The sequence below is a fragment of the Saccopteryx bilineata genome, chromosome 12 (assembly GCF_036850765.1).
Source record: "Saccopteryx bilineata isolate mSacBil1 chromosome 12, mSacBil1_pri_phased_curated, whole genome shotgun sequence".
Taxonomy (NCBI): Eukaryota; Metazoa; Chordata; class Mammalia; order Chiroptera; family Emballonuridae; genus Saccopteryx; species Saccopteryx bilineata.
In genome coordinates, this window is record NC_089501.1 from 33,162,612 (window position 1) to 33,190,039 (window position 27,428).

General features: G+C 44.1%; 1 protein-coding gene across 1 annotated transcript; it reads left to right on the top strand.

Moving 5' to 3' along the window:
• The first annotated feature begins 1,271 nt into the window (after window positions 1-1,271).
• Window positions 1,272-16,831, top strand: TNFAIP3 (TNF alpha induced protein 3). The gene is made up of 9 exons (XM_066248110.1): window positions 1,272-1,557; window positions 4,641-4,953; window positions 8,757-8,947; window positions 9,607-9,754; window positions 9,927-10,097; window positions 10,943-11,123; window positions 12,225-13,117; window positions 14,099-14,280; window positions 15,112-16,831. Exons 2-9 carry the CDS (start codon window positions 4,659-4,661, stop codon window positions 15,394-15,396), a joined length of 2,346 nt encoding a protein of 781 aa, XP_066104207.1. The 5' UTR covers window positions 1,272-1,557; window positions 4,641-4,658; the 3' UTR covers window positions 15,397-16,831.
• Window positions 16,832-27,428: the final 10,597 nt, after the last annotated feature.

Sequence of the window (27,428 nt, forward strand, 5' to 3'; positions counted from 1 at the left end):
GAGAACAAATATCAGGAGATTTGGATTTGGAAAACAATTCTGGTCTTCAGTTTCAAATGGCCAGTATTAGCTTTGGGATCTTGGCCACTACTTTCTGCTCTATGTGTCCCTTTGTCAAAAAAGTGCCAACCTCCACCCAAACCCCTCCCCGGTTTCTCTAGGTCCTTATTGGGAAAAGGGCATGTTTTTCTAGTTTGAAACGTGAGCTACAAGGTCTGACAAGTATACTTAAATCTAGAAGGGGACAATAGTACAGAATATTTTGATCTGGTTCTAGTTCAGCCATTCTAGGAAATGGGCCTACGAAATGGGCCATTGGCGGTAAAACGGACCTGATGCCCTTTGGTCCACAACTCAGGCAACTCCACTATCCAGGTGGCCGACACCTGTTTCCACAGGACACCCTCTGGGTGAAGGCAATGAGTTACCAGTTATTTAATACAGGCGGGAGGGGGTCAAAAGTATTACCATCCTTGGCACCTTGAGTGATTACGAGGACATCTAAAAAGGCTCTTAATAAGATCATAGGGAGAAATAACAAGGACAGTAATGGACTCGAAGTGATTTCTAAACTTAAATTCTACCTGAATGTGACACCACGGAGGCACCCGGTGTGCAGAAATGAACAGGGGGAAATCATCAAGTGTGGGATGGGGTTGGTAGCTGATCAGATTCCTAAGGTTAGCCTTGTTCCAGTGAATTTCAAGATCGCACGCAGGGCCACGGGGTCTGATGTCACCTGGGACCTGCCTCCCATCAGCCTGGGGTCCTGGGCTGCCAGGCACTCCGGGCGTGGGGACGGACGCTGTGCCTGCTTCTTTTTCTTGAAATCCCCGCGGGGGCCCAGAGTCGGGAGCTCCCCTCCGAGCGCATCACGTGCACAACCGATGCTTTTCAAACCGGCTCGGAGGCCTGAGGTCCCGGACGCCGGGGTGATTTTTAGGGTTTTCTTTCTTTATTATTTCCCTTCTTGTTCTCCACAGTTGATGATTTTCTTCAGAAAACGGCTGAGAAAAAGAACCTATTTCATTTCCAGTTCCCATCACCACGATTTCCACATGGATGTGACGTGGGCCAGCTTCCGAAATGCCCAGGTGACTCACGCGGGGACACCCCGGGGCGGGGCGCAGGAGTTTCTCGCGCGGCGGGAGGAGCGGGGCTGCGCGCCCCCTGCCGGCCGCCGGCCACCGCGGCCGTGGACTCCCAGCGCCGGGCGTCACGTGACTGGAAAGTCCCTGGAAATCCCCCTGGCCCCGCGGTAAAACAGAAAGAGAGAAAAGAGAACTGGCAGACAGCAGCCTTCGCGGCGGCCAAGTGCAGAGCGCTCAGAACCCGCGGGGGCGGAGCGGCAGGAGAGGCCGCGGAAGGACCACGGCGGCGGCGGCGGCGACAGCGGCGGGCGCGCTCCACACCCCCGGCCGGCCCTGCCAGCCAGCGAGCTCCGAGCCCCGGCGTCCATGGGGTGCCGCCTCCGCCCGGCCACGACCCCCATCTGCGGCGTTCGCCTGCTGTGACCTGGGCTTGGGACTGCGGGAGAGGATCGCGCCGCCCCGAGAGGTATAACCCCGTGCCGTCTGCCCCGGGCTTCTTCCTCTGCGCGGCGCATTTGCAGCGACTCGCGGGCAGCACCGCTCGACCTGGCGTTGGTTTTGCAGCGGTCCTGCAGGGCAGTGTCTTGGCCATTTGTGCCCATTTGTAGGTTTTGAAATAGTGGGAGTTGAGGTCGCTGCGCCGTGTGTTGGGATGACAGCCCTAGATTCATCCAACCAGCTGTTCCTTTCAGATTATGCAGAGAGTTTAAAATGCAGGCCCGCTTGGTCGGGTGGTCCTTTATTCTTTGCTTCTTTTAGTGGGTTTGTTTGTTTTGTTTGTTTGGGGGGTTTTTTTTTTTTGTTTTTGTTTTTGGAACCAAGGGCTGCATGCTCATGGCCACGTAGACCTTGCAGAACGCTGTGACTTCTTCCAGATTGTGCAGAACCAGCATAATGCGGGTGTGATGTCTCAGGGGCAACAAAACCTGGCGGGAGTGGGAGGCCTAGGCAGCTAACCTTTCCAGGGAGGGCTTGCAGACACTCCAAAGAATTCTATGCTGGGGGGTGGAGGGGTTGCGGGACCTTGTCAATCACTGTCGGTTGCAGCTTTGTAAGAGAAGTGTGAATGAAGAAGTGGGTCGTTGGCCTGCCTTCGGGGGCCTCCAGTTTAGAACAATCTGCAAGCTCCTGTCCCAACCCCGACCCCACCACCAGACTAATTGTCAGCCGGGGTCGTCCCACATCCTGCCACCTGGCCTCTCAGGAAAGCAGTGGTATTAAGGAAGGAAGGAGCACAGCTCTCTGAGACCGCTTTGTTTTCAGTTCTCCCTGCATCTGATCTTTCCTTGGAAAGTGGGTCTGGTCAAGACTCAGGGAAGCGTTTCTGGAGAACCACCGTTCATTAAAGGGCTGTCTGGACCACAGCCCTTAGGGCCCAGATCATCAAGCAGCCAGTTACTGCTCCATTCTTGTTGTCTAGGTGCTTCTTTCATTCTTGCAGTTATTTGTACAATTTTTAAATATTTGGAAAGGTATTTTGAGGCATTCCATGAGGTATTGGTTGACAAAAAGTCAGTGAGGTAACAGAAAAGTAAAAGAAGTGTTAAGGGTAATATTGTATACCTTTGCCTATAAGCATAATATAATCACAGGTCAGGAAAATGTATTCTTTAATCGTAAGTGTGGAGAAGTCCATGTTCTGGGAACTTGCATGGTGGGTTTTGAATTAAACAGGCAATTCTACAGGCTGTGCAAGGCTAACCTTATGAATGAAATGACACTCAGCTATTGAATATTGGCATTTGCATGTCTTGCATATGGTTTACAGCTGTATTTGAGAGATCTTTAGGTTCAGAAGAAAATAACAGAAGAGTCAGAAAAGCACAAAGAGGCTCCACCTAGGTTGTTTAAAATCTTCCTATTGCCTGTCTGCTTTTATCTGGAGCAGCAGGCATTGCCACTGCAGGTATGGTGGTAGGAGAATAGCAAGGGGCTGGTGTCGAAGGACCCGGCTTTGAGGCAAAGCTTATCAGGACCCACACTTCTGTTGCTTAGCTGCAGACTGAGGTGGTCATGTGATTTCAAGACAGGGAGTAAGGTCATCTTTGATTTTTAACCCCAGCATCAAGCGTGGCCATCAGCAGATGGGCAGACAGTGCTGGTAGACTACTGGACAGATGAATGAATGATGTCATAAAAGAGACTTTTGCCAGGCCACAAAGGGGAGATCTGTGTGATGTTTTTGCCACTTCATTGTGTCTGTGGTCCTGCTATAATTTTGCCCAATTCTACCTGCAGGGAATTGTTGACATCAGAGGAGAGATTACTATCTGACCCAGGAAATGACTTCTCCCAGGCCTCATCTGGCAATCAGATTAGGAATTCTGATCTAAAACTACTACCAGAAAATTCCTCAGAAGCAAACCTTGGCGCCATTGAATCCAACTCTCTTCTTTTAGCAGGCCCCAGGATTTAGACACCTTGACAATAGCTTTAAGAGGGCCTAGACCCACTCACCAGTGACTTCCCTAATACCTGGGTTTCTTCTCCCTCTTACATCGATTTAACTCTTTTTCTCACGTAGAGGTCTGTCCTGCCTGGAAAATAGTCTGATGCAGGAGTGGAATAGCAATTGCTATGAAACTTTCCAGGAAATGTCTTCACTCTCTGAAACATCTTTGTCTTCGTCTTGGAAATTAGGGGGTGTAGTGAGGCACCTACTAAGGGCTAGTGAATGAGCTGGCTCGCCACACTGCAGAGATCCCACATTACATCAGTTCCCATCATTCCACACTGTTGGCGTGGGTTGTGGATGCTGGGTCCCCCCCCTCCCCATTTCATATGTCCTGAATAGCCCCCTAGATGAAATTTCTTATCTACTTCCAGCCTTTTATTTCCTTCTACTTGTTGATCATGTTTAAAGATTTCAGGGTCAAGATTGGGGTGAGAAATGCATGAGTGTTGGTACCTGGAGGATGATAAGAAAATTGGGTTGGCAGTTGCATTGAAGTAATTGAGCTCCAGTGTCTGCTCTTGTAGAACTTATTGTTCTATTATTGTTACTATTTTATTCCTTATTCTGATGTTTGAAGTTCAGTGGACAGGTTTGAAAAGAATGCTGATTGCTTGCTCTAAAAATTTCAAAGCATCTTGCTGGACATAGGCTTTTTTTTGTTGGTGATAAAGCATTCAGTTTTAATCTTTATAAATATTATAATAAAGTTTACAAGTAAGCTCTTTGTAAATATTCCTCTTTGGGACTAAAGAGGAAACTCCAGTTAGGTGCCCAGAGGACGGCATAAAATTGCAGGATTTTTCACAAAATATTTACTGTCTTTTCAGTACAGGGTTATTCCCCTCCTCCTCAGTACCCACTCCCCGCCTTCCTTCTCTTGTTTAGACTAATCTTTAAAAGTGATGTAATTTAAAACAGTCCAGTGTGAGTTAATCTTTGAGGCCAGCTAGTATCCTGGGAGTAGAGGTGACTAAGATCTTTTGCCTACAGATTAGGGTAATGACAAGATCAAACACTGGGATTTCCTGCAGGCAGGTATATAGGAGCAGCATCAAAGTCTGGCTAACGGAATGGGTTTTTCTCCTCCTCTTCAGGTGTTGTGGAACAACACGATGGCTGAACAACTCCTTCCTCTGTCTTTGTATTTGAGTAACATGCGGAAAGCTGTGAAGATCAGAGAGAGAACTCCAGAAGATATTTTTAAACCCACCAATGGAATCATTCATCACTTCAAATCCATGCACCGATACACACTGGAAATGTTCAGAACTTGCCAGTTTTGTCCACAATTTCGGGAGATCATCCACAAAGCTCTCATAGACAGAAACATCCAAGCTTCCCTGGAAAGTCAGAAGAAACTCAACTGGTGTCGAGAAGTCAGGAAACTTGTGGCTCTAAAAACAAATGGTAAGACATGTTTTTGTCTGGAGGGGGCTTCCATGGTGCTGGGTCCTCATTCTTTCTTGTTTAATAGCACTAATTTCTTGAGACCATTGACACCTTAGGATAGAAACTCTGTGGGGGCATGTGGTGGAAGCCAGCTTGTTTTATTAATATTTTTGTTAAGGATATTTTCTAGTTGTGTATATTAGAGAGCAGAATGCATTGAGACTTGGAGAATGCATTTTTAAACACCATGCCCTTGTTAGATGACTTTTGTATCTGATTCTTGTGACTGTTTAATCGTCTGTAAAATTCCCTTTCCTCAGTAATGGAAATATTAAAAGACTTCAGTTCAAAAGGAAAGTGTGGTGTGAAAACTGGTATTACTGTTGTTTCCCACTGTCATTAGAAAATGCTTATGCTGGCTCTGGCTGGTGGTGGCTCAATGGATAGAGCATTGGCCTGGCGTATGGATGTTCTGGGTTTGATTCCCAGTCAGGGCACATAGGAGAAGCGACCGTCTTCTTCTCTCCTCCCCTCCCACCCCAATCCTTAGCCAGTGGCTCATTTGGTTCAAGTGTCAGCCCCAGGTGCTAAGGATAGTTCCGTTGGAGCACATCAGGCACTAAAAATAGCTTGGTACTTGAGCATCACTCCTTGATGAGGTTGCCTGGTGGATCCTGGCCGGCACATGCAGGAGTCTGCCTCACTACCTACCCTCCTCTTAACTGAAAAAAAAAAAAGAGAAAGACATGCTTGTGCTGATGGCCTTATACTTCTTGACTTGACGGCATTTTACGGGTTAACCAGTGAATGGCTTTTGAGGACAAGAGGGGTTCCTGTTGTCTGCTCCTCCCTTACCTACGTTCTATTGCTTATGGCCCCATGATATGAGCTAGAAAGATATTTGAGATTTTGGGCGCTGATTTTAGACCTCTGTTATTTTTAGGGTGGTACTGAATTTCTTGTTGCCTGTGCCTATCTGCCCAAGGGCCCTTTACCACTAGTAGCTGTTTCCTGTTTTGAGCTATACTGTTTTGTATTTTCATTATTTCCTTTGAGCAAGAGTATGCAGATCCCAGAAACATCTAAGCATACTATTTCATGCAGATACAAATTCTTCTTTATAGATGTAGCTAATTATTACATGAAGCAAGTAGACTAACCAAGATAAACTAAATGCTTATAGTTTAGGTCAGAGCAGGAATCTCAGATCCTTAGAGCAGGAATAGTCCTAAACCATCCCAATCAAAATAATACAAATACATACATCCATGTGCAGAAAGTTCTGGTGAACAACGAGGTGAAAAGAATGTTAACTTAAGTAACTTAATTGTTGCATTAACTTTGGCCATTTTTGACTTGAGGAACTTGGTGTGATTGAGGACGTGTTTTTATGCTTTGGTTCTGGGGGAGTCTTGTGCACCATCTCAACATCTCGCTTATATTTGTGAAGCATAGATTCTTAGAAACAGAAGAAAAGCTGGCGCTAGCTAGTGTTCCCATTACTCTTGGCATTAAATCAAGTGATGCAGAGAAGTAGGTAATTATGTTAAGTCATCATCAAGGGGTTTATGTTCCTGACAATTTGTGGTTTGAACTCCGTCTCTTTCTGTTACAAAAAAGGAGATGAAGTCCGCTTTGGGAGAGTTGGAAACACAGAGGTTCTGCCAGATTAGAAGTGTGGTAGGAAGAGGAGAGCCATATTACCGTGAACGGTGTTAACGGGGGGATTTAGGGTGAACTTGCTCTATTTCGTCAAGAAAAAAAAAATGTAAGCACTTGTTTTGCAAAGATTTGCCATTTAAATCAACAAGGATGAAAACCCTACAAAGAAAACTACAAAAGCCAGTACATTTTGATAACATTTTCTGGGAATAGGGATTTAGGGGCTCAGCATCCTTTTACTTCCCCACTTTCAAGAAAATATCTTAAGTTTCTGGAAAAAGGAAGAAAAGATATTTAGAGGAGGGCAAAAACACTGACTTTTCCTCTCTGATTTTTACTAGGACCTTTTTTTTTTTTTTTAAAGCCTTTCTCCTATAGGTGGGTTCTATAAAGTCAGTGGTCTGGGGAGGGGGTGATTCACAAGTTTGCATTTGAGGATATGAGACTGTGGTGAATGAGGAAGGGAGTAGGTGGCATCAAGTTGAAACTTCATGTGAAAAATTCCAGCGTCTATTGGCTGCAGCGATTTCACTTGTATAATGAGTAGCCTATTCCAGCTCACCCTGACCACACCCACTTGGAAAGTCCAGGGTGCACTTCGCAGTTTAAATGTCTACACACCAGAACAAAAAGTACAATAGCTGTTGCTCAATTGCTAGTCAAATAACTTAGCACGGGGGAATTCCAGATGTTACTTAGGGAATTTTATACTGGTGCATCTCAATAAAGAACTGAAAGTAAGCACAAGAAGAAGAAAAAAAGCCTTATCTTTGCTCTAGATTTTGCAAAGGGGAAATTTCAACAGAATGCAATTGTTGCCACACTTCTGCCAAGACACAAGGCTTGGGCGATCTTGTTCGGTTTGTTTGAATACTTACATAGCTAGTTTTTCTAAGTGTGTAAATTGAGGGCATGCTGACTATGGAAATGCATTCCAGGGTTTTTGTTATTTTTTTTGTTATTTTTTTACAGTTTGACTATAATGAAAATTTGATAAAATTTCACAGAGCTTTATTGCCCTACTTATAGAAAGAAAGGATTTGAACTATTCTTTCAAAAACTATTGTGCACTTGCTGAAAGAGATTAAGGAATTAACTTTTGTGTGTGTGTTAAACATCCCCTTAAATGTTTATTGTTTGGAGGTTGGAAAAGTGCAGTCTGTTAAATTGTGGCTATTAACCTATAGAAGTAACAAATTAATAGAATAAAATGAGATCTATCTTTTACTCAAAGTGCTCAAAATTCTTAAAATGCCAGCCCTAAACACTGAAGTATTTTCAAATGCAGAATCTAGGCATCCTTAACTTTAAAAAGGACTGTCAGGTTTGTTTGTTTTTTTTGTTTGTTTTTTTTTATTCATTTTAGAAAGGAGAGAGAGAGAGAGAAGGGGGGAGGAGCAGGAAGCATCAACTCCCATATGTGCCTTGACCAGGCAAGCCCAGGGTTTTGAACCGGCGACCTCAGCATTTCCAGGTCGACGCTTTATCCACTGCGCCACCACAGGTCAGGCAGGACTGTCAGTTTTTAATAAGCATGTTCACATAAGGCATTTCTGGGGGTCAGTGACTGTAAAGAATTTGGTGTTCTCAATCCACTTCACAAACCAGGAGAGGAAACTCCAGGCCCCAAAAGCTACAGTGGAATGGTCCAGTCATTTATCACTGAGTCATAGCCAGACCATCCCTGTCTAGTGAATGGAGACAAGCCAGCTTCCTGGTTTGTGTAAGCTGCCCTGTGTGTACTCTCCTAGAGTCAGAAGGTAATAGTGCCAGTGTCTTAGCCAGAACATCAAGGAATATTAGAAAAGGTGCAGACTTTAGAGCTTATAATCCAATGCCTGCATTTCACAAAGAGGAAAAAGACTCAGAGAGGTTAAGGAATTTCCCCCAAGGTCACCTAAACTAGTTAGGTGCAGAGCCAGGCTGGTACCAAGGTCCAGTGATTATCTGTCTCTGGTATCAGTCATTAAAAATAAGGACTTTTCCCTTAAAGCTGTTCTCACCTTGTGAAATGTTATCAGTAGGCCCTTTGAGAAACCATTTGCATTTCTGCCAGGCCTTGTGGAGTCTCCTGCGTTAGCAATAGGGCTCCTCTATTCAGAGAGCCTTTGCCAGGTTTGGATGTGGATTGCCTGAATTTGCTTGCCTCGTGTCCCCAGGTGATGGAAACTGCCTCATGCACGCCACGTCGCAGTACATGTGGGGTGTGCAGGACACGGACTTGGTCCTGCGGAAGGCGCTCTTCAGCACCCTCAAGGAGACGGACACACGCAACTTCAAATTCCGCTGGCAGCTGGAGTCCCTGAGGTCCCAGGAATTTGTGGAAACGGGGCTTTGCTATGACACCCGGGTATGTGTTGTTCCCCCCATTAAGCATCTATTGACAGAGCTCCGTGGGGGAAAGGGTGCCTTAAGCCAGCCCCTGCTCTCAGAAGCATATGACTGACTAGGTCACATGAGCTTGCCTAAGCACAACATCATCGATGGAAAACACCAGAAAGCTCCCGTGGGATGAACCGAGGCTTTGTCACTGCTGGGAGGCTTCAGGGCAGCAGATTCCCAGCGGGGTGTCTCTTCACGTTGGCTGGATGATTCTGATCGTGGCCTTCCCTATGGCATTTTGGCTGTTTTTCAGTTTGATTGTCCTTTGCCTGCTTTACTGAGCCAGCCAGTCAGACTCAGACCTGGCCATTCTCAGTCACAAGTTTGGAATTTTTATGTACATTTGGACGAGGGGCTTCAGCTGTAATGCCTCATCAGGGAGTTTTTTGAGAGCAGGTGCTGTCCCCGTTGGCCTCCCCCACCTTAGAGTTTGCCTTGAGTGGAAAATAATAAAGGAAGAAAACCAAAATGGGGGAGAAAAGGGTGATCATTTGAATGAGGATTTCCAGAAAGGGGAAAAGCAGGCTGAGTTATAGAAATGAATAACCATAGAGTGAAGTCAATGATTTTTTTTTAATGCCTAGTACATTCAAACACTGCTCCCTCTTTCCCCACCTCTCCCTGTAGAATTGGACTGATGAATGGGACAACCTTATCAAAATGGCATCCACAGACACACCAGGGGCCCGAGGCGGCCTTCAGTATAATTCGCTAGAAGAAATACACATATTTGTCCTTTGCAACATCCTCAGAAGGCCGATCATTGTCATTTCAGGTGAGAGGCCTGCAGATTGCTTGTTTGTATGTCAGTGTTTTCCAGCATTAATGCTTCTTCTGCCCTTAGGAAAAACCCAGGCTACTGAAGTCTCAGGCGACGGGAACTAAGTGGAATCTGATGAAAGTCACCCGAGAGCCTTATTTTTTTTTCTTTTTCTTTTCTTCAACAGACAAAATGCTGAGAAGTTTGGAATCGGGTTCCAATTTTGCTCCTTTGAAGGTGGGCGGAATTTACCTGCCTCTCCACTGGCCTGCCCAGGAGTGCTACAGATACCCCATCGTCCTCGGCTACGACAGCCAACACTTCGTACCCCTGGTGACCCTGAAGGACAGCGGCCCTGGTGAGAAAGCAGAGCGTTCATGTCACATCTGTAACTGCGGGTAGTTAGTGCTGCACCCTGTTCCGACTGAATGGCAGGGTTTGCTCTTTTGCTCCTAATTGAAATGGTCTCATCGAAGTGTCTTATTTGTATTTAAGTGCAGAATTCTGTCATTTGCTTTGTTAGCAATAGCAGTAATAATCCTGATACCCCCGTACCTTTTGTGTATGACTTCAGAATTACTTTCAGCAGGTTAGTTGCAAGTAGGAGATATATGTATACATCTTACTGCTACCATTTCTATTAATAAATGACCGATTAAGGCACAAAGATTCCTTAATACAGTGCCCGGCGTGGAGCAGGAAAATCTCTATCAGGTTAGCTATTAGTATAATAGCCTAATGTGCAGTAGGCACTTTGTAAGTGCTTCAGGGATATTACTTTATTTCATTCCATCCCCGCAGCACCTCCATGGGCTATAAACATTGCTAAACTTATTTTGCAGGTGAGGCAGGGGAAGCTTAGAGGGTAAATAACTTGCCTACTGTCACAGAGCTGATGGTGGCAGAATCAGGATTCAAACTCGGGTCAGTCTGATGCTGAAGAGTGGGGATTGAACCGATAGGATCCGCTGCCTCCAGGCTGCTCTACATTCTCTGAGCTTCCTGGAAACAATGCATGTTTAATGTTAGAGTTTGGCAGAATTTGTTTCCCCATTTGAATTTGTGGCTAGATAATTGCTTTCCATTCTGTAATTGTATCCTTTCTGCATTTTCAAATTTTAATCCTTATGTGCGTAGCCTCATATATCATCCTGTTTAGTAGAATCATATTTGACTTAGGTGTTATTTTTTTTCCCCCCTCAGAAATCCGAGCTGTTCCACTTGTTAACAGAGAGCGAGGAAGATTTGAAGACTTGAAAGTTCACTTTTTGACGGATCCTGAGAACGAGCTGAAGGAGAAGCTCTTGAAAGAGTACTTGATGGTGATAGAAATCCCAGTCCAAGGCTGGGACCATGGCACCACCCATCTGATTCATGCTGCAAAGTAAGCACTTTATTCCTACCTCTGTCCTTTGTCGTTTTTAACTCTTTTTAATTCAGCCACACAAGCTGCTGCCACCCCAAAGCTCAACAGTAAAGTTTTTGAACGCTATTTTGTCCAGTATGAAACAGACGCAAAGGCTGGCCAGCGTCCGAGAGGGTCACTTGAGGCATTACTAACTTGACTTTCAAATGAGAACAAGTAATTTACCCATAATGCTTTTCCTGTGTACCTGGATGCTGAGAGTCAGAATTGTGGCTTTTGAAAGTTTGTTTACATTGAGGATAGTAGTTTTTCTTACATTTCTCTAGTGCTAGACTAGCAAGTGAAAATTCTTAGAAACAAAAGCCCTTTTTTTTCTCAACTTCTTGGTAAGGACAGACACAGGCTGGGTTGTAGAATGTGTTTATGTAGCAATCATGTGATTTCACCACAAGGAAAGGGGGGGAGACACCCAGAGTGCACAGTGTACAGGTGTCCAAATCTTAAACACTGGCTTCAAGTCAAAGACATGCCTGTTTCTTAGAACGTGAAATGCCCAAGAGATGACCTCCAAAGACCGAAGAGAATTCGTTTCCCAAAGTGGGGAGTACACATTAGAGAGTCAATCAGTCAGGCCTAGGGGTGTGCCTGCCTCTTCAGTACTGTTCATGGCCGTGAGCTCCAGCAGAGACCAGGCACTAGTTTAAAAGTAATAACAGCAAAGTACAGAACACAAGGCTCCCAAGTAGTTTGTACCATGGAGTCAACTAGTCCCGGAAGAATACGCTGAGTCATCTTTTACTAGACATTTGCTCTCTGAGAAGTTGGAGAGTCAAGGCGACTTTTTAATAGAGGAATAGAGGCACGGAGCGTAGAGCAGCCCCAGCGTAGCCCCTTCTCTAGAGCTGCCCGTAATTTGGGGTGGACCAAGATTGCGCAGGGAAGACCGTGAGTCTCGAAATCATGACGTGCGGGACGGCATCATGCGGGAGGTGCTCACTCCTCACGGAGAAAGGCTTGCACCTCAGAGACTGGCCCCTGACTCCACGTTCTAAACGTGTGCTGTCATGAGTGTGTGTGTGTGTGTCTGTGATGTCTCATCGTTCTCCTTTGGGCCTGTAGGTTGGATGAAGCTAACTTGCCGAAGGAAATAAACCTGGTGGATGACTACTTCGAGCTGGTGCAGCACGAGTACAAGAAGTGGCAGGAGAACAGCGAGCAGGGCCGGAGAGAGCTGCGCGCCCCACACCCTCTGGAGCCTTCCGTGCCCCAGCTGTCGCTCATGGACGTCAAGTGTGAGACGCCCAACTGCCCTTTCTTCATGTCCGTGAACACGCAGCCTCTGTGCCACGAGTGCGCAGAGAGACGGCAGAAGAGCCAGAACAAAGCCCCCACGCCGATCCCCCAGCCAGGCCCCGACGTGGTGCTTGCAGCCTCGCGGGGCGAGGCCTGGAGCCCCGAGGAGCCCACCGGCGGCCCACGCTCGGCCCCTCCGACGGCGCCCAGCCTCTTCCTGTTCAGCGAGACCACCGCCATGAAGTGCCGGAGCCCCGGCTGCCCATTCACGCTCAATGTGCAGCACAACGGATTTTGTGAGCGTTGCCACAACGCCCGGCAACTGAATGCGGGCCACACCTCAGACCGCACGAGGCGTTTAGATCCTGGTAAGTGCCAAGCCTGCCTCCAGGATGTCACCAGGACATTTAATGGGATCTGCAGCACTTGCTTCAAAAGGACTACAACAGAGCCCTCCTCGAACCTCAGCTCCAGCATCCCTCCTTCCTGTCATCAGAGGTCCAAGTCGGACCCGGCCCAGCTCATCCAGAGTCTCTCCCCCCATTCTTGCCACAGAGCCGGGAGCGAGGTCCCCTCTGGCTGCCTCTCTCAGGCCACACGGACTCCAGGGGACAGGACGGGGACGAGCAAGTGCAGGAAAGCGGGCTGCATGTATTTTGGGACTCCCGAAAACCAGGGCTTTTGCACGCTCTGTTTCATCGAATACAGAGAAAATAAACGTGAGTGAAACAATGGCTATCCCAGCCCCTGTTTTGAAACCCTGTCTCAAAAGGGTTTGTTCTTGAACTTAGAGAAAGGGGCCCTTTTGGGCAGTGGGGTAGAATGTCACACAGAGGAACAGTCACTCTGGCTCTGCTAGCTGCCCTGGAAGCCAAAGGCGCAGGATACTGTGTTCGAAATGCACCCTGTAGATAGAGTTCGTAGAGTCTGTTTCCTTAGCGTATTGGGTGTTGTATTTATAAGGTAGAATTTAAACTAGACCAGGGGTCGGGAACCTTTTTGGCTGAGAGAGCCATGAACGCCACATATTTTAAAATGTAATTCCATGAGAGCCATACAACGACCCGTGTATGTTATGCATTATCCAATAAAAATTTGGTGTTGTCCCGGAGGACAGCTGTGATTGGCTCCAGCCACCTGCAACCATGAACATGAGCAGTAGGAAATGAATGGATTGTAATACATAAGAATGTTTTATATTTTTAGCGTTATTTTTTTATTATTATTAAAAATTTGCGAGCCAGATGCAGCCATCAAAAGAGCCACATCTGGCTCGTGAACCATAGGTTCCCAACCCCTGAACTAGACTCTTTTTGAAACTTTGGCATCACTGAGAAAACTCAGAATCTGAAGAGTAGCAGCAGCTGGAGAGAGGGAAGTCCCTACTGACATTGTCAAAGAAACATCTGTGATGTTAGCAATCTCTTAATTTGAAAAAAGAACGGAGAGTTAACATGTCCGTTCTGTCACTGCAACTGACCACTGTGGCACGTTCAAAAGTGAGAGATTTATGAAGTCAAAGGTGTTTCAATGATAGTATTATATTTTTTATTTTGCTGAATTTGTAAGAGGCTGCTCTCGTGTAAATATTGAAGGCTGGCCTACTCTGCGTTTGGAACCTGTTTGTTTCTCTCATGTTGTTGTCGCTCTCCGCATGGTGGCCCATGTGTGGTGCTGATCGGGTCCCAACTCTCTTCCAGACTTTGCTGCTGCCTCAGGGAAAGCAAGTTCCGCAGCCTCCAGATTCCAGAACACAGTGCCCTGCCTGGGGAGGGAGTGTGGCACCTTCGGAAGCACCGTGCTTGAAGGATACTGTCAGAAGTGTTTCATTGAAGCTCAAAGTCAGAGACTTCATGAAGCCAAAAGAACTGAGGAGCAACTGGTAAGACATTTGGAGACACTCCCCCTCTCCTGTGGGCCAGTCCTCCTGGCTGGACCAGTGCTATTGATTTACGTGGCCGAAGTATGCCTTCAAATTCATTTGAAAAAGCAAATAAAATTAGCCATAGAATAAAAACCTCTTAAAGCCTCTCAAAGCCAGGTGACCTTCAGAGACCTCTTGGAGTTGTGGTAGAAGCATAGATATCTAAGTGGCTGGCGGACTTTCTTAAATAATCCTTCACCAAGAGGAGACAGGAGGACGAGGAGGCAGAGCATCTAGGTGCCTCCTCTTAAAGACTTATAGAAAAGCAAACTGCCTGGCCTGTGGTGGCACCGTGGATAAGTGTCAACCTGGAATGCCGAGGTGGCCGGTTTGAAACCCTGGGCTTGCCCGGTCAAGGCACATACAAGAAGCATCTATGAGTTGATGCTTCCCGTCTTCCCCACCCCTGCCTTTCTCTCTCTCTCTCTCTCTCTCTCTTTCTCTCTCCTCTCTCTAAAATCAATAAGTAAAATCTTTAAAAAAGAAAGAAGAAAAGCAAGCTTTGACAGCTGCCTCTCCTGTTGTACACAGAACAGTAGGGATCTGTCTAAATAGCGGCAGCTTCTTCATCTAAACAGGAGCGAGCGGGCCCAGCGTGTGCAGGCCTCTGCCTTAGCGTTGGGGCTTCTGTCAGCATCCCTGGACCCAGGTCTGCGTTTGTGGGATTGGGAGGCAAGCGCTTAGAGTTCTGTTTCCTTGGTCAGGCAGGTGCTCTTGTAGCATCCACACTGTGTTCTGAGATGGCACGGAGAGATGTGAACCACCGTTCTTTCTTCCCTTTCCCCGCAGAGAACAAGCCAGCTCAGAGACGTGCCTCGAACCACACAGAACGCCTCCAGACCCAAGTGCGCCCGGACCTCCTGCAAGAACATCCTGGCGTGCCGCAGCGAGGAACTCTGCATGGAGTGCCAGCACGTGGGCCAGCGAGCGGGCGCTGGGGCCCACCGGGCTGAGCCGGGTTCTGAGGAACTCCCCAAACCGCGCTGCCGGGCCCCCGCCTGCGACCACTTTGGCAACGCCAAGTGCAACGGCTACTGTAACGAGTGCTTTCAGTTCAAGCAGATGTATGGCTAATGCGGGACAGGGGAGCCGGCCCGAGCCGTTAGCCAACGTGGTGCTATGCTCACCGAAACACTCTGGTGCCCCTGGAGGGTTGGTCCCTGCCACAGTGGGCTCAGGGCTGTTTCTGAGCAGGAGAGGAAAGATGAGCTCTCGGTCGTGGCCTTGAGTTTGGTATCCTGGGAACGTTCCCAGGTGGCCTGAGAGCACAGCTCCTGGCTGGCAGCAGGCGGCGCTGGATTCAGCCTGGGGCACCTCCTCCTCTCCTACAAGCAGAAGGGCAGGAACTTGATGGACTCGGGATGCGTGCCAGGGCCGCTTCATCACCTTTCAAGCAAAGGGACAGAACATAGTCAGAGCCAGCGCGCCTGCCCCTTCGGCATTGCTCAGAGGCGGAGCTGAGTCCTCTGGCCCGCGGCCATCTGTGAGAAGGAAGGTCAGGAAGCCCTGGGAAAAAGGATGTTTTCAGAGGGTTCGTAGTTCGTGGGTTTCCCCTACCTGCCTCATCCCTGTGCCACGGACTGTGATTCTGAGGCTGCTGAGACTGTTGATCCTGTAAAGCAAACCGGCTGCTCTTTACAACATGCTCCTTGTGAAAATCAGAATATTTGAGTGAGAAGGCGTGTAACTCCTGGTTATGTGTGACAGATTCCTGCTGTTCTGAAGAGGCTGGCTTGAACTGAGGCCTGCATGAAACATGTGTACATATATCATGTACCCTTTGTGTATGAGGGATATTTTTTCCTGTTTTGAAATGCTGCCCTTGAGTAAGAAGACTGAATAATAATAACCTATTTTCTGGTTGTTGTCGGGGCACCACCTATGTGTACTTTCACGAACTCAACCGACTGCCTTGTTAAGGGTGTTGTTTTTGAGAGTTTTATTTATTGTACTGGAAACTTTAAAGTTATTTAAATGAAGTTGTTTCATCTGCTCCGGGGAGCGTACTGTAGTGTCTTCTAGAGATAGCGTATTTTGCCGTGGCTCACTCTGGAGCCAGGCGAGTTCCTGACTGCAGTGGGGAAGTCTGCCTCTCTGATGCACTTTGCTTAGCTTGCATTGGAAAGAAGGAATTGCCTTGATAGTAAGTTTATTAAAATCTCATGCTTCTTCTGAATGGAACTTTGGCCAGAGCCATTTCCCAGCCACCATCTGTAACTGTCTCTGACTCTCCTACCTCCTTAGAGATAAGATCAGAAAGGATCAGGGATGAAACTGGAGAATGTCACAGGGTAAGATGTGGACTTTAATGATGGTTTTATTTGCTGTGCCCCGGGGATGCAGGGCAGTGACCTCGTGTCCAGGGTTTGGGGTAGCAAACCCTATAACCACGAGTATGACTTCTTTCTGTCCTTGGGCTGCAGTTTCTCTGTGTGATGAGGGGAAAAGAAAAAAAAAAGGAGGGGAAACAGATTGTTTCCAGAGGTGTATCAGATGCCATTTTTTTTTGGCCTGAACTTATGACAGGAAAATATTGACAATCTATAACTCTACGTGATATTCAGTGTTTTCATCTATTTCTTTTAAAGTTGGTTATTTTAATATTTTGTGTAATGATATTCTTAATGTGAAGAAACAGAATTATTTATACGTCTCATAGAAAACATTTGAAATTTGCACATTTAGTTGTCTTGGTAGACTCCTGTTTACTTTGTTGAGTTTATTAAAGTTTTCTTAAATAATTGTAACTTTTCATAAAAGTCAATATTAAAAAGTAAATTATTTAAGAACAAATTTTGATGTTTTCTATTTACAAATGATGAAAGAAAAAGGCCCAAATATTTATATTAAGATCGCGTTTCCCAAATAGCTTTCTTTCAAGGTATACCTGGGCAAGGGGACATCTCTCATCCACAGCTGCAACAGAGCTTTGTAGAAAATAACAACTGTGTTAGGGTAAGACATCTGGTTTCATAGCAAGACACGGAGGCCCGGGTAGGAGTGGGAAAGGCCTTTCAGGGCCCATTCCTGTGAGGGGCTAGGGCGCTGTGGTTCTCTGGAGGCTCCTGCCCTAAACCTTAATGTGCAGCAAGAGAAAGCAAGGGGGCGGGGCCGAGAGACAGGAAGGAAACAGGCGTTGGGGAAGGAAGAGTGCTGGGCCAGACCTTAGAAGAGGCGACCTATGGCTGGGACTGTGACAGCGAGGAGGACTGACTGACAGTGTCCCGGGAAATGATAAAATGACACAGTTTTCTACTCGAGACAGAGGTACCCGGAAAGGATTGATGCAGGAGGAATGGAAAGCCCCTGGGCTCTTTTAAAATGTTATTTTATTGGGGTAACACTGGTTAACATAATTATACAGGATTCAGGGGCCCAATCCGACAACACAGCTCTGTACGCTGTATTGTGTGTTCACCCCCCACCCCGCCGAGTCAGGACTTCATCCCTCAGCATTTATCCGGCTATCCTCTCCGCCTCCAAGCCCCGCCCCTCGGCGATCTCCACACTGTGGTTTGTTTGTGTCCATGAGATTCTTATTGTTGTTGTTTAATTTTTTTTTTTTTTTTTTTGGTCCTATTTTGGAGATTCTGATCATCAGCCAGATTTTGGAACCACACTTTTTAAAAAAATTTTAATCTTTTTTTTAATTTGTGGGAAATTCTAATATATAAGAAAGTAGAGTATAATGAACCCCCTTATATTCATCATCCAGTTTCAACAATTACCAACATTTTGCCGAATTTGTTTCATTTCTCACCCCCTCTTATATTTTTCTGGATTATTTCAAAGCAAATCCTAGATATTGTGTCCTCACACCTACAGATGTATCTGAGTACATCCCTAATGGAACAGTATGTCCTTTTTATATAACTACGATATTACACCTAGCTAAATTATTTTCAGTATCATTCAATGCTAAGTGTGTACGTATTCTAATCTCTCGGATTGTCCACGGTACAAAACATCCTATTGCTTTGGGTTGTTACCAGTTCTTAAAGCTCTTTTATTCTGTGACATTCCCTTTTCATTTTCCCTGCTATTAATTTGGTAGGGCAACTAGGTCATTTGTTCTGTAGAACAGCCCACATTGTCATTTACCTTGTTTTTCTACACTTCTTACTGAACTCGGGTTCAATCAGGCAAGCATTATTTGCAGGTGGTACTGTGTGTGCCTGGCATCCCATCCTGTTAAGAGGTATGAATACATACTTTGAGGAATCACGAAGACAAATTGACCTCTTTGTTCTCTATTCTTCCTTCCATCTCTCACCCAGCATTAAAAATTACAATTCTTTAATCAGCATGATGGACATAAGCATTTGACCATAAGTCATCAGGGTTTCTAAAATAGGAAGTGACTTATACTTAGCAAGTTATCTCTGATTCCGAAGAATGGTTCCTAGACAGGGTTGGAGCCATGGGAGCAGGGCTGAACCTGGAGTTCCAGATGGACTTCTGGGGGTTGGGGACCCTATAAAACACACGCGCAACTTTATGTTGAGGCGTGTACATCATTTTTGTAAAGTGCTCTGGCAAAGAACCTAGACGTAAAAATAAGACTTGGGAAGAACTGGCTTTGCTTCGGTTTGTCTAGATCTTCAATTCCAAAGCTGTGGAATGTCTCCTTCATACCACACAGGGGTGAAAGCTTAATATCGTCCAAAACCAAACCCGTTTTTGTCTCTGCCCTCTTCTTGCCATGCTCAGGGAAGGCCACTATCATCTTCCTACCCACCTCTAGATGTTTCCACCCTTCTACCACAAACAAACTCCCATGCCTCCAAATTGTCTCTCAAATCCATCCCTTCCCCTCTTGCCCTCTGCTGCTCTATCTGAGCCTCTTTCAGTCTTTTTCCTCTAGTCTTCTCTTTCTAGTTTACTCTTTCTGTGTACCTTTACTAGTTACCTGTGCCTGTCAATCATAGCCCTGGTGATGCTTCTCCTCTAATGAAAACTTCCTAAAGCCTTCCTGCTGCTCCCAAAGCTTCGTGCATGCAGCCAGGAGATGCAGGAGGAAAACAGGAAATGTCTGAGTTTATTAACTAATATTTAATTAATGAATTACTACTGATGTTCTCCTTTTGTCAGCGTCAGGGAGTTACTGTCACATGAACGATCCTGAAGTCACTGTGAGCTGCTCAGCTCAGAGAGAGCAACTAGCAGTGCCACCTTCATGCATTCACACAAATCACATTTGACTGGTCCCTTGTTACGGGATTTTATTGCCAAAACCAATGTAGCTGTGCTATCAACTCTCTTATCTGCACACTTAAATTTTGGAAACCAAATTTTCTAGTGTGTTTAAAAATTGAACAAGCAAATACTTCCAGGCTTTTTAAACCCATTTATTGAAAATGTCAACATAGCTACACCTTCCCAACTAATCCACATAAAAAAAATTGTAATTAGCTACCTGAATTTCAACAAAAACCTTTGCATAATTGATAGCTGGCAATAAAGTATAATTCATCATGAATAAGGAAATGCAATGATGTTTTTTTTTTCTATCTATGTTTTTTGGTTTTTGTTTTTTCTTAAAAAGTGGGAGACAGAGAGACAGACTCCCACATGCACCCCAACGGGGATCCACCCAGCCCCCTACCAAGCAATGCTCTGCCCATCTGAGTCCATTCCTCCGTTGCTCAGCAACCAAGCTATTTTAGTGCCTGAGACGAGACCATGGAGCCATCCGCAGTGCCCAGGGACAGTTTGCTCCAACAGAACCATGGCTGCAAAAGGAGAAGAGAGAGACAGAGAGAGTGAAGGGAGAGGGGGAGGGGTAGAGAAGCAGATAGTCACTTCTCCTGTGTGCCCTGACCAGGAATCGAACCCAGGACATCCATATGCTGGGCCAATGCTCTACCAGAGCCAACTGGCCAGGGCCCCATATATATTTTTCTATCTTCTGTAGGTCTTTAACTTTTCCTACAGTCTTTAACATTAAGAATCACAATAAAGTGAATTTAGAACCAGACTTTGAAATGGCTTTATCACACAGTGATAGATGATACCTTTTTAAATAATGAAACATGTTTATTAATTTTATTTCTTATTGAGAGCACAATAGTTTTTTACCATTAATAAAAATAATTCAAATATTCCCTAATTCATCTTTATTTTAGTATTTTAAAATTCTTATATTTTGTGATTTTTATTATTTTATATAATTATACATTTTAATTGATTTAAAAGAATACATGTATTGTGAATTCAAGCTCAAAAATGTTTTTAAAGATGATATGACAACAAAAGCCTTGGAGTCCAATTTTGAACATGTTATGCAATTCTGTTCAGAGTTCAAACCAACCTAAGTCTTCATTTGTGTCTCCTGCCGCTATATTATCTCTGTCTCATGGCCTTCTAGACTCTCTTCTATATTCTTCTACACCCTCTATAATAGGACCCCTTTACACTCTAGAGAGCTTTTGTTTACGTGTGTATTATCTGTTTGTATTTAGCATTTTAGAAATTAAAAAATTTTTAAAAATCACAGCACAGAAACCCCAAGCAAACATTCCATTAGCTGGCAGGATGATGACATCATTCTGTGTCATGGAGCCTCTGGAAGACAGAAAGGAAAAACTGAGAGCAAGAAAGGCCAGTAACACCTTAGTGTTGTTAGGAACATGTTTTTGACCTTGTGGAGTTCTTTGCAGAGTCTCAAGGACCCTCAGACTTCTCAGACTTCACTTTAAAGATTGATACTCTGCAACAATGGGTCTAACCAAGGGTTCCCATCACCACACCAGTAACTAACTCCTGCAGAAGGTTTGGAGGACACCTTCGCCTGTGCCCTGCCAGGAACCCGGTGTGTGCCGGTCCAAGTCCTGGGCAGATCTGACTGCACTAAGCCCTGGCTGACATCTTCTCTCAACAAAGGATGCTATGCTTTTTTGATGGTGTTCCGACCAGTGGAACTTTTTTGAGCATGTACTCCTGTTATATGTATGTCTATTTCTTTTTTTTAATGCCTATTTTACTGATTTTAGAGAAAGAGGAAAGGAGAGAGACAGTCAGAGACAGGAACATTGATCTGTTCCTGTATATGCCCCGACCCGGGACTGAACCAGCAACCCCTGCACTTCAGCACAATGCTCTAGCCAACCGAGCTATCCAACCAGGGCGTATGTCTATTTCTTTATAAATTATATACATATATCACCATATTAGTGTGGTCTGTGCTTTGTAAAACATTCAAGGAATTAAGAGATAGAAACTAAATAAAAGAAATTCTACCATTCTTTCTGCCATGCCCACTTCAAAGACAGTGGCTGGAGAACCATCTGCACACATCTCTGCTCTTTAGCCTTTTATCAGAAAGTCTTCTGGGTGCCCTTCCGCCTCCCACTGTCCTCTCTCCTCAATCTTCCCCAGAACTCCGCACAGTTCCTGCCTTCTGTTCTGCATTCTCCCAGGTATCATGGAAAGAACTTGGTATTTTGTAAAATAATTGTAGGTTCAAACTCTCCCCACTGACTGTTATTCAGACTTGAGCAAGTTGCCTCATGTCTCTGAGTCAGGTTCCTCATCTGTAAAATGCTCACTCAATATTTTAAATATATATATATTTTTTAAATATATATATATTGTAAATATATATATATTGTATATATGTATATATATATTGTATATATATATATTTACAATATATATATATGTATATATATATTGTAAATATATATATATTGGGGAACCTCTCCCTCTCACCCTACCAGAAAATGTTCTTTCCTATCAATAACCAAATAAATGGTTCTCAAACATGGGGACATATTAGAATCACCCAGAGGGCTTTTAAATTAAGCCAATGGCCAGAGTCCCACGTTTTCTTGGCCAGGAATGGCGTTCTTGATTATTGGATTTTTAAAAAAAGTTCAGGTGAATTTAATATGCATCCAGGGTTTGGAATCACTAGAAGCCAAAGAAGTACAATTTTCCCTGAAGCAATGAAGAGAAGAACGCAGATGTCTTCTGCAGGTGACCAGCTTGTCATCTACACTCCCAGTGGGTGACATTGATTACCATTGTAAGTCTTCTTTGGCATCAAAGTGGCATAAACCTCCATCATCCAAAGACAATATCATACTCACTAAGTTCAGACATATGCTACTGTATTGATAATTTATGTGAGAACAACTTACTACCAGAGAGGTACAAACACTTGCACCTTTTGTTCAGTGCACCAACCTTCTCGGGGCCTCAGTCCCAAGGACTCTCTATTATCAGGATACCTGGTGAGCGTGGACTCAGATCACAGGGAGCCAGTAACTGGCTTCATGTGATGGATGCATTTTTCTGTATATTGGGACAGGCACCTCTCTAGGTTCCAACAGGTGGAGTCTTCATTCTTTATACAGCAGTAGTCCATGCAGGATGCTGTGTCCTGCATGTGGTGCTTGGATGGACCATGTCTGCCACTGAGACCCTGCCTGGTCTGGGTTATCATCCCTAACTTCTGATTGGCCCACTTTCCTCTAATCACGTCAACACCTTTAATTAAGCAGAGGACTATCTCTTCTGATGACTTCGTACATTTCTGAGCTACTTTATTATTCAACTCCTAGAGGCAAATCCTATTTCCAAGCTATAACCCCCTCCACTTAACTACCTAAGAATCTTGAGTTCAAAAGTACTAATTTGGAAAATCCTGAGTTTGTTAGGTGATTTGAAATAATACTACTGTACTCGCAAATATTAGCATTATATATTTGTATATTAAAAATAGCGTCCCCCCCCAAAAAAAAAGACATCTAATGGTCAGTCTATAGAAGAATCAAACTAAGAGAAGACATTATTTACAGCATGGGGAATCAGAGCAAGCACAACATGTAATGCTTACCAATTGAGCTATCCAGCCAGGGCCATGTAATGCTTAATATTAAGGAACGAGGAAGCCTGAAAGATCTAAGGAAAGGAGTGGAATAAGTCCTTCTGTCACTGTCCTCCCCTGATCACCCCCCTTCCTGTTTTAAAGCACCGTTCATCTGTTTATCTGGGCATTCTCACGTCTTTCGGTCCCTGTGAGTCAGTGAAACTCTAGTTGGGTTTTAGGGACCAGACTTCATTCAAGTCCTTGATCCTGAAATCTTCCAAGTCCCAGTTGTCCTCCCACGCCCTCGCACCAGCAATTTTTTTGAAAGTAAAATCAATTAACCTGTTTGTTGAATGCGGAACTAATTTCACGAGTATATAATGCATCTCTGTGAATTCCAGTTTTACAGTTAGATTTTCCAGTAGATCATTGAGTCAGAAAATAGGAAGTAGCTAGCACTTCGCATGATAACCTTTACAAAACTTAAACTACAACTGACTTCCACTTAAGTTTAGAAAACAAACTTAAAATGACCAGGTCGAAGTGAAGCCCTACTGGTGATTTTATGCTTTCTTAAGAATTTAAAGTCATCATCAGGTTTGCAGTTTTAAAGCAGACACTTGAAAGTAAAAAGAATTGTCGCATTACTAGCTACCTTTTTCTCAGTTTTCAAAGCATTATGTTTTCTAATGCCTGACTGGTGCTACTTTTGATTTAAAACACCATATTCAAAATGGAAAATATTTTTAGAATAGTAGACTGACATATTTTTTTTTATCTGAGGCTGAGATCTCCAGCCTTCCAATAACCATAGACAGAGTAGAAGGAAAAACATGGCAGAATTACTGCTGTCAAAAAAAATAAAGAAGTAAAAATTAATAAATAGACATTGAAAAGGAACAATATTTTTCACAGTGAAGAAAAAAGTGCCGATGAGTGGACGGGAAATTGTTGACACTGAGGCTTCTGGATCTGCGAAAAAATCAACCCCATTGGCTCAGTGCAGCCCAAGCTAAACACAGCCTTTCCAGGCAGCAGGATATTTGTGGATCTGCGGACAGTGAACCGCAATTATTTAACCACAGAATGCAGAAACATATTACTTAAACTGACTTTATGCTTCTTTTATTGTCTATGTAGGATTTTGTATTTTTGAGAAAAGAACAACTTGGTATTCCATGTCTGAATAAATATACTAATGTCTCTTCCATCCTCCAAATATACTGAGCATGGTACCAGATTGTCAGAGGATTTGCTAACAGGCGTCATAATAATAAAGTAGGCATGTGTTCCAAAACATCAGATGAATAGAGAATTAGCCTATAAAATGTTATTTAATACAAACAAAGATAAATTAAAAATGAGCCAGAATTTTTTAAATAAAAATATTTCTTCATCAAAAATAGAGGAGAATGGTTATAAAAAGTCTACTCATTTAGAATCTATTAACTTTTCTAGGCTTTCCTGGACCACCACACCAGCTTGCAAACTGGTTTTCTGGCTCTTAATTATGACCACAGCAAACAATTCTCTCCATGGCGACCAGTGGGATCTTTCAACATTCATCCAATTATGCCTCCACCACATACACTTTGGGGCCCATTAAAAACCCTAGACTTGGAGGATTTCAGAGGCAAGGACTTGAATGAAGCTTGAAGTCCTTGAACTTTGAGCAGATTTTTCACTGAACCATAGAGTTGCTTTTTATTGGCCCACCATGGACTTTCAGCCTAGTCCAAGCTTCTTAGCAAGGCTCACGAGGGCCTCTGTGATGTGTGTTTGTGGCTCTCTGCATATTTACTTACCCACATAGAATCCAGGCAGCCTGCCTCTGCCATTTCCTCTACCTGCACCACCATTGTTCCCTCGCCAACTCCTACACAGCCCTGAGGACTCAACTCAAGTGTCCCTTAGTCCAAGAAATACCTCTGTTTCACACTCTCCAGTCTGGGCTGCTTTTCTTAGGTGTTCCATTAAATTTTATGCACATTCTATCATTATTTTGTAATTGTGGTTAACTTGTTTATCACCAATGTGGATTCTTTAAAGTAGAGAAACTCTTTCTATGGCCCAAATGTTTAACTCAATGTCTGGTACAGTTTGAACTTTCTCTGGAAGCAAATATTGAGAAAAAGTTTGAGAGCTAACATGTCCATTAGAGATCAGAAGTTTATGTTTGCCCAGGGTCAGCCATCTACCTCCAACCATGGGCCAAAGAATCAAATGTATATCTGTAGTTTATTTATTCAGTGCCCTCTGTATTGCAAGCATTGGGATACAAAGATGAGTAAGACACATTCACGTTTGCAAGAGCTCCCATCTAGAGAAAAACACAAACATGAACACCAGAATTACACTACCATGGTGAAAATGCTGCCATTGCTCACACTTAGTCAGGAAAAAGAAACACTAGAAATTCTAAGCAGGAAGGGATTTAATAGAAGAACTGTCATGCTAACAAAACTGATCAAATTGTTGGGGGAGAGACGCTCACGAAAAATTGCCATTGAATTTCAAAATGAAAATGCAATCTTTGCATTTTCATTCTGCCTACATCAACTACTACAGCTGTCACCAGAGGACAAAGGTTTTCTCTTTTCTTTTGCTTTTAAATCTCTGGTGAATTCCTCTCAGAAGACCACTGTCGTTTCCAAGCCTTCAGTCCCTAAGGGGAAGCCTAAGACACTAGGAAAGATGGTAGCAACTAACATTGCCTTCACACTACAATCATGTGCCACTTAACGAGGGAGATACAGTCTGAGAAATGCTTGTTAGTCGATTTTGTCGTTATGCAAACATCGTAGAGTGCATTTATACAAACCCAGATGGGATAGCCTACTGTATAACTCAGCTGTCTGGGCTAGGCTATTGCTCCTAGGCTCCAAACCTGTACAGCATGTTCCTGTACAAAACAACACTAGATTAAATCAAGCACAGGCGAAAAATGACGCAATCAAGAGACACAGCAAACACAGCATGGATGAAGCTGCTGCCAGTGTAACATGGCACAGTGTTCTTTTGTAAGTAGAAATAGTACACACAATAATAATGATAACAAGTATAATATAGTAAATAAACCAGTAACAGTCATTTCTTTTCATTATCAAGTATTAGTACTGTCATAATTATCCATTTTATATTGTCACATGACTGGCAGCACAGTAGGTTTGTTTACACCAGCATCACATTGTAGTGCAATGTGAGAAAAGCGCTTCAACATCACTAAGCGAAGGAACTTTTCAGCTCCTTTATCCTCTTAGCGACCACTGTCACATATTCAGTCTATCATTGACTGAAACGTTGTTTTGTGTCTCTTGACTGTGTAGGTGTGTGTGTGTGTGTGTGTGTGTGTGTGTGTGGATAGATAGATAGATAGATAGATAGATAGATATAGATGACTTCTCTACTTCTAAAATACCCAAGTCATCTTAAATCTACCAAAATACTATACAGAGCTCGATAGATGTGTGCCTAATAAGAACCATATTCTCACATGGGTGCCGGCCTTATATACAGGAGATCAAGAGAAATTCAGAGGATGTTTCTCAAAGGTCCTTCACATCCACTGGTTTTTATCCTACTAACTGTAACAGTATCTGATATTTATACCTGTTGAGTAACTATTTGGAGGTTCAAGTGTTGTGTTGGGAAGCCTAAGACATCAATCTTTCACGCTGGAAAGTTAGCTACCTCTTGAGATGAATTGAAGGTCAATTCAAAGTGGAGATTAGTCATCTCCAACCCCCATCAAATGGAAAGAACACTGAAATAAGAGACAAAAGGTCTGCACTGAAGCCTTAGAGAGGCCATTTATTAACTACATAAACATAAATAAGTCGTCTGACTTTTTGAAGCTAATTTCCTCTTCAGTCACAAAGAAATTTAAGAAACCTCCCTCCTATCTCACAAGGTTATTTTAAGATTTAACACTGGAGTGGGGAAATATAGTATATGAAGACATTTTGGTAAACTATGAATGTCGTGAAGGTCATAATCCGAGAAAGCTTACCCGAAGTCTGCTAGGAAGCAGAGATGATGAGGGAGGAAGCCAGAATCGATGGGGACCACCCTGGCTATAGAAATGGGTCTGAATTTATAGAAGTGGGTGGCCAAATTTTCAAGTTGTGTCCAAAAGAATATCATAAACTTGATTAACGCATCAATATCTAAGAGGTCCAATTTGGGGCAAAATCAGACTGTCCAGGAAGATGTCATTTTCATACCAGAACCAGGAATGTGGCAGAGTTGACTTGGGTCTCTCTATTTTGCAGTGGGATCTCAGCAGCAGATCAAA